Source organism: Cyprinodon variegatus, unplaced genomic scaffold (assembly GCF_000732505.1).
Source record: "Cyprinodon variegatus isolate N-32 unplaced genomic scaffold, C_variegatus-1.0 Scaffold172, whole genome shotgun sequence".
NCBI classification, from domain to species: Eukaryota; Metazoa; Chordata; class Actinopteri; order Cyprinodontiformes; family Cyprinodontidae; genus Cyprinodon; species Cyprinodon variegatus.
In genome coordinates, this window is record NW_015150625.1 from 348151 (window position 1) to 356036 (window position 7886).

Here is a 7886-nt window from a genome sequence, read left to right on the forward strand (position 1 = left end):
GCATATGTCATTTACCGAGAAGCACTGCAGTTCAGACAGCCGGCCGCTTCCCTGTGAAAATATTTTTATATAAATTTTAAAAAACTAAAGAACTTACAGTAATTTCTACAGTATTGTACTTACATCAAAAGTAAATATTTTTAAAATAAAGTCTATAGTCTCAACTAATCGTGGATACCTGTGAGGCTTTGGATTTTAAGTTACGAACAAGAGCACGTCTTGCCTCATTTCTTTCTTCATCAAATAAACGCAGAGGGCAGATCTAAAGACCCCGTCTCCCTCTCTCTAGCTTTTGTTTTGAAAGGGGAAGAAACAGGTTGGATTTCCTATAGGAACAACAACCAAAGATACTCAATACATTTATTTTAAAATATGGTGACAGATTAGTTTTGATTAATGTGCTTAATGTCCTTAAAGCACAGTTCTGTAGAAACAATATAAACATAGCCTTCATAGAGGGAGTTTTCTTTTGATTTGAATTTTCCAGCAAAAAAATTATAATTTAATGTGACGCATCCAATAAAGCCCATCCACCTCTTGTGGTTTTGCCGAATTTATGTAAGAAATGACATTATTTGAATATTTCTAACCGCTTAAAGCCAAGATATGTTGTTTGAGAAAAAAAAGGAATAATACTTGCACCTTTTAAAGAATTTTCCAGAAACATGTTTTCCTGATTTTTGGTATTGACCTCCCTTTCATCTGCAGAATAATTAAAGCCATTAAACAACAAGCCAACATTTTATAGTGACGTGACCTGATTGGTATTCTTTCAGAGGGTGGATTTAAATCTATTTCCCAAGCGGAGGATGTTTTTAATCCCCCTCTCACTGCACATTAATGCACTATATACACTTTATCTTCTGAGACTGCTACAGTTTGTGTCCTGATAAATATTAAGATTATTACCAAGAACTTTATTTTATTATTTTTTGTGTGGTTTGAATTCATCTTTAACTTCCTGTGTTTCGCTTTCCGATTATCTGATGTTCTACCCATGCCGTCATGTCATGTAATTCCTGAGAGTATAAAATAAAAGCATGAACGGTGCCATTGCTGTTGTTTTCCTTTATTAAAGTACTTACTGTATAGCTTCTACTTTTGTTTATATAACAAATCACCAATTTTGCTTCATGGTTGGAGATTTTATCATCCAATCACAACAAAGCAGAGCGTAATTTGAACTGAAAAATAAATGACTTAAAGTTTTTTTTTTGTTTGTTTTTTACCTTTGTTTACTCTTGGATTCCTTAAAGAAGAATCTAGTTTACCTGTCTGACCTGTTTGTGTAATTTAATCCTGGATAAATCCAGGTGTTCTATGGAAGCTCTTTAAAGAACATTAGAGAACAAACATTAGGAATACCAAGGAATCCTGCAAACAGATTAGGAAGGACATTATTGAGATGTAGTTAGATTAGTTAAGAAAATTATGTTAAAGGTATAGTGGAGGATGTTCTTTTTCCAGGTGGATCATCAAAATAAGTGGTCCTCCTAACTGTTAATCATTATGGTGATATGTTTACTACATGCTCGTATTTGCTCGTCCCCATTTTCACTTACCGGTGGTGAGTCTGACATAGTGGAAAAATTGCAAATCTTCTTTTTGAAAGTAATCTTCTATGAGCGATGCAAACAGAAACTTTTAAACAGTGTTCACGAGGAGAAATAGGCTCGTGCACGCTCTGACACGTTTAATAGTCGTTCTTTAGGTGTGCTTTGGCAGCGCAGTGGTTAGCGACCCATGTGAAGAGGCCCAAGTCTTTGATGTGGCCAACCAGGGTTCGAATCCGGCCTTTCCTGTAGGCCTATTGTCCACAAAACAGCCACAAGTGCTGTAAAAATAAAACAAAAAATTATTTGTTCCCTCTCGGGAGCGGGTACAGGGTTGTTCATGGGCTTTCTTTTTTAAAGTGGAGAGTCTCTTCAAAAAAAATCCTCCACTATACCTTTAAGCTTAGAAGAGTGGTTTTCTAAGTGAGGACCACCAGAGCGTGCTACGGGTTCTCAGAAAAATAAGAAAAAAACTTGCAAAAAAAAAAATGTTCATGTTTTTTCTTTATCACACATATTTCAACCAATATTATAAAAGAGATTTTTTTCTTTTTTTTCACATCCTGTTTTTCAATTTTTTACAGGTCAGATTCCCACTTCTAGGGACGGGTTTTCTTTTGATGTCATGAGGAATTTAAAGACGCGTTTCTATTGGTCTGCTGGACCAATTTTATTGGTCAAGAGCGAATGTTTCTACTGGGCTTAAAGTGAAGAAATATCCATCTGTAAAATGTAATTTGTAAAGAATGAAATTCATAAAAACCAATCGTATAAGACTTTTCAAAAAATGAAAACAAAAAAAGTATATAAAAAAACTAGCATACCTTTTTTTTAATATATCATTTTCAAGTTTTCATTTCTATATTCCTATTTTAGTTTTTCAAATTCAAATGTATAAAATGCAACAAAAATGGAACAAATTCCACTCCATACTCGCCTGGCCCTGGTAGGGCCGATGCAAACATGAACGGAGCTGAATTTAAAGCAATCAGATGCTTGTTTATGACGAAGAATGGACCTGAAATGTCCTGGAAAGAAGCATCTTCTTAACCATCCTGCTCTATTCTGTGTTGTTCCGTCACAATACATCCCAACAAAACCAAGATGTGTCATTCTAACAAATTAAAATGTTTAAAAAAAGTTTACAACTTAAAGTTAAAAGAAAAAAAAAAGAGAGTCCAAAAGTTTGAAACAAATCTTTAATTCAGGGGTTTTACATAAAACAGTTCCCCAGGTTTTTAGCTGGAGATTAAAGTAAAGACATGACGATGCTACAGTAATCAGAGATAAGAACAGAAAGTCCAGAAAATTAAAACTATTGTCATAATCAACGTTTTCAGGCTAAGTTTATCAAATAGAATCCACAGGTACGCTCTTGGAAATGGCTAGAAAAATCAGCTTTTATAGTAAAATAGAAAACTATATATAGGTACAGTATAAACATCCAATAATTTGGCCTTGATTAGGGCGGGGGGGTATTTACATGCAGAAAGAGGCTTCTGCCAGTGAACCAGAGAGGAATCACAGCCTGCAGCCATGTTGGGAAGGTGTGAAGGAGGTCAGGTTTGGGCAACTTTATAAAACTGCAGCAGCAGCAGCAGTCAGTTCCAGCTTGAACTGTTTGATTTCTCACTCGGAAAAAAAAAAAATGGTCTCAGGTTCTGGCTGCTGCTTTTGCTGCTTAAATTCCTTTGTTTAATATTCAGCAGGTGGATTCGCAGCAGAGGTTATCTTTAAATGATTAAAAATAGGTTTAAAGTACAGTAATTTATTTATAAAAGGCACTGGCAAGGAGACGGATGAAGCAGGAAAAAAAGCTGTAATGGAAACAAGGTAGATGTGCTTTCATATCTGCAGCTTAAGGAGCACATAGTTTATTCTAATTATGTTAAGATGTTACTGCCTCCATTTTTTAACTTGTCGGTCGTTTGGCTGTAATTATTACAGTTTGAGAGGAAACCTGACGATAAAAGGGAATGAAAGTCCCTCATATTCAGTTAAACGCATAACTTGAAACGATAGTTAAAGTCTATGCCCCCCTATTGAAATGCAAGGTTTATTGTAAAAAAAAACATAAAAAAAAAACAAATAAAAATAAAAAATGACCGGATACAGTCAAATTAAATAAGAACACCCCATCAAAACTGCTCTTTTAACAGATTTTTTAATATATAGATGCTTCAATGTTAGTTTTAATGAAAATGAAAAGGTTCAATTATCAAGAAAGTTTTTAAGTACGAATCATTCAACTGTCTGAGAAAGAAGAAAGAAAGAAATCCCATACGAGCTGCGCAGCATGGAGGTGGACGCGTCATGGTCTGAGGAGTTCCAAAGTTCCCAAACTGGGGTTCAGCAGAGACTATGGGACCACCTGAAAGAAACGTCCCAAAGGTTCCCACTGGGAGGTAGGGTGTTTCTGCAGAAAATTTAATTATTTTTCCCTTTTTCAAATATTTAAAATTGAGTTAACATTTTATTTTATTCTGCTGAAAATGTTTAATAAAGAAGTAACTTTTCGGACAATAGCATCCTGTTTTGTTTAACTGATTCAAAAATGTGAGACCGTATTATTGTATAAAATTAAGGAAAATCTGCCATACCCGGTTTTTAAAAGTTTTTACACCCTTAGTTGAAATACTTATTGAAAAATAAACATCCTTTGTCTGGATGCAAAGCTCAATGTGAAACTGCTTTGAGTAGCTTACAGAACCTTGCAGTGAGGCTGAGGGAGGTTCTGGTCTAGACACGACAACAGCCTGCTCTGTTTTCCATATTTCTGGAACCAGCAGCAGGGTTGGGGGTAAGTGAGGAAGATTAGCTTCGACTTATATCCACCAATCCGTATTTCAGTTGTTTATTCCTTTTTGAATGTTAAATTAACATAAAAATTGTTATTTATTATTTGTTTAGTAAAATAATATATGAAAATAGAGATAAGTTCCTTTTTCACGCTTTTTTTTTCAAACTGTGTTTTGGGCTCTGAATAGTTTTATGAGCCAAAAATGGCAAAAATAATAAGAAGGGAGAATTAAAAAGGTGCTTTAGTAAAGAACAGCAGTTAAAAGTTTTCAGAGGATCTTCAATCAGTTTAGAAATCATAGCAGTAACAGCTGCAGTGCTAGCTAATAAATAGGCAGCCTAATCATGTAAAGTCATACTGACCTTTTTCAAATGTTTATAGACAAGAAAAAGTATTACTTTGTGTAACGTAAACACAAGCGGGTATAAAATGACTTACAAATGAATCCATTATGAGAATCATTGGAACTCTGAAGCAGAAACAAATAAGATCAGAAAACAGCAAGTTGAGAACAACGCTGCGCTGAAAAAAAAAACACAAAAAAAAAACAAGGAAGTTCTGCAAAATTATGAAAAGTAGAATTAAAAAACATTTTTGTTAACTGAATAAAAAATAAACCTAGCAGCTGAATAGAACTGTAATAATAGTTTACAAAATAATAAAAATTAACTGAATTTCTAACGGGAATGTGTTTGTTTCTTTATCATAATGCATTATGAAGCGTCTAGTTGCTGTTTTAACTTACGCCAGCAGATGGCAGTATAGCAATCAGGTCATTTTATTGCTGCAGCGTCTTTCCTCTGGGATTTTATTCCTATTATTTTCTCTCCTAGAACTTGAAGTATATAACATAAAACACTAAATCTATAACTGATAAAAAATAAAAAAATAAAATAAAAACTTCATTAAACTAGCTAACAAATACTTAAAATCAAACCTTAAATTGAATAGTAAAAAATAAGTCAAAACTAAATGAAAATAAAAATCAATAACATTTTTTAATTTATTGAACTTTGCTACTGAAGCTCATGAATAATAATTTAGGCTGCAACATTTTCTCCTTCCTGATGAATTATTTCTTGAATTATTTCTTGATGCACCTGTGGCTGTCTTTGATGAGCTGAATAAGGCTTTTTTTTCATCCAAATAAAACCCTTATTGAACTGATTTGTTAGTGATTTTGGATTGAAAAGCAGTTTGCATCCGGCTTGCATGGGTCCAGAATCAGTACCTGCTGGATCCTGGACCCATGCAATCAGCTGCAAAGAGCCAAAAAAGAAAGAAAAAAAATTTTCCTTTGCTTTGTTCTATATTTAATTAATTTTTAAAGAAGGAATTACGGAGAAACTACTCTTGTTTTTTATTCATTTCATAAAATGATATTGAAAAGCAAAGACAGTTTCTTGTTTTTTCATTGGTTCAGTTTGAAAAACAAATGAACAAATGATAGACGGATTGGATCTAATATATGTTGGAGTTTAATCTGATGTTTAGTTGTTTGTATCAAAGCATATGAAGAACTATCCACCCATCCATCCATTTTCTGTCCTCTTATCCCAAGCGGGGTGCATAAGAAGAACTAATAGTTTTTAAAACAATAGAAGTGACAGGAAGTTCGGATAAAATGTACTTTAAAGAGTTTTTTCCATCATAACCGGACATTTGTTCTGCTGCTTTCATGACATAAACCTAACCAAAACATAAACAAGTGGTGGTTTTAGAGGCAGTATCTAATAATGATCCTGTCCTTTCTAAGCTGACAGATCTGTTAAAGTATGCCAGGAAACAGCCTTTAAATAGCAAACAGCCTCCCAGAGTGGAGCAGCAGGAGCGTTTCAGCCTCCCTGCTCTGTTTTAGAACGATAATGATTGGTTAAGTTGGGTGAAGAGCGTACAGGACATTAAAGCCTGATGATGCTCATTTTCTGCAGCCATGAACTGACAACACGTTCCTTCACATGGAGTGAGACTTTGAGTGGGTCTACATGAGCGACTCCAGGCTCTCTGTGGTGTTGGACTGTCCCAGTGGTACAGACCCGTTAGTCTCTGGACTCTGCAGGGCTCTCTGGTCCTCCTGGCTGCTCACCAGGCTCAGCATGGCTCTATAGAGATACTGGTACTGCTCCTGTGGAGTGGACAGAGAGTTCATCACAGCAATTTTTGTGTTAGCAAACTAGCAAATGTTTTAACATCAATTCCCCAATCAAACACTTACAATGTCATTAAAAACCCCAGGTCTCATGAGGTTTGTCATCCGTGCCACCATGTAGACGTCCACCGCTCCCTCCTCCTCTAACTGGTTGAAAAGGGTGGTGAGAGCGCAGAAAAGCCCCGATGTAACTCCCCCCAAACTGCACAAAAATAACCCAAAACACTTAGCTCAGAGAAAGAAAGAAAAAAAAACAGTCTGAGGAATCCTGCAGGTTTTTTACTCACGGATCGTGTACGACCACAGGTTCCCGTGTGTGTCTGCAGCGCTCTGTGACCACGCCGATGAGGTCAAAACTGTTCCTGATGGGACTGTCTGGATTAGGCCAGCAGGGGGGTCTGAACTGACGAACGAGCAAGATGCAATCATTCTGGAAGGAGACAAAGGTGCAGAATAAGCAGAAATATACACAACAAAACGAACAATAAAATAAAAAACTAAACAAAAAAAAAATCTACCTTTTTCATATCTATATTCATGCTGCTATAGGCTTAGAATGCTGGAGGGCATAGGGGCAACTTGTCATCATTCTATCTCTATTTTCTCATTCTGCAGTATTATTTTGTTTTATAAAGACTTTTGTTTATAGATGTTGAAGCTGTTTTTCTGACTGTGACTAACTGTATGTGCCCTCTTCATCCTCTGACATGTGTTTCCTGGACGAGGCCGCCAGAGGAGCTGTTTGACAGTTGCCTTTTTTATCTCTGCTTCTTTTTCTATGTCTGCTTCTGTCTCCTTGAACCCCAGTCAGCCTCTGCAGATGGCCGCTCACACCGGGTCTGGTTCTGCTGAAAGTTTTCTCCTGATAAAAGAGATTTTTTTTCCTTGCAAGGCATTGCTGAAGAATCAATAACAAAATGGAAGCTAGAATCGTCGCCAAAAGCTCATCCAGGAGGAGCATGCCTTCCAAGATTATGTATATGTGCAATCAAAAGCTTTTTTCTTGATAAAAAAAACCAACAAATCTGTATTCTCTGTCAAGTACCTTAAGGTGACATCTTGTGAGTTGGAGTTATATATATCTATCCATCTATCTATCCATCCATGCATCTATATATAAACTGATAGATTGAATAAAAAAAAATAATAAGATGGGATTTAGAAAAGCAGATATAAAAGAGTTCTGTATTTTCCTAAATGGTCAAGAAAAAATTGCCAGAACTCAGTGAAAATGACAACTTTATCAAGAGTAACAAATCTCTACTTGCAAAATGTTTGATATTTCAGACAACCACACTTTTAACCGAGTTATTAGTTCAGACATCCATAATGAATACCAAATGAATTAGAGAGCCCTCTGTACACTTTTTATACAATTTAGTCT

The 7886-nt window shown here is 35.5% G+C and overlaps 1 protein-coding gene across 1 annotated transcript in view; it reads right to left on the reverse strand.

Moving 5' to 3' along the window:
* Nucleotides 1–5744: 5744 nt before the first annotated feature.
* Nucleotides 5745–7886, reverse strand: part of LOC107087067 (receptor-type tyrosine-protein phosphatase zeta-like) — an 81031-nt gene continuing 78889 nt past the window's right edge. Inside the window, exons 31-33 of the mRNA XM_015378421.1 lie at nucleotides 6790–6932; nucleotides 6569–6704; nucleotides 5745–6478 (exon numbers count right to left, since the gene is read on the reverse strand). Of these exons, the coding sequence (XP_015233907.1) occupies nucleotides 6335–6478; nucleotides 6569–6704; nucleotides 6790–6932 (423 nt within the window). The 3' untranslated portion in view covers nucleotides 5745–6334. The remainder of the gene's footprint in view (nucleotides 6479–6568; nucleotides 6705–6789; nucleotides 6933–7886) is intronic.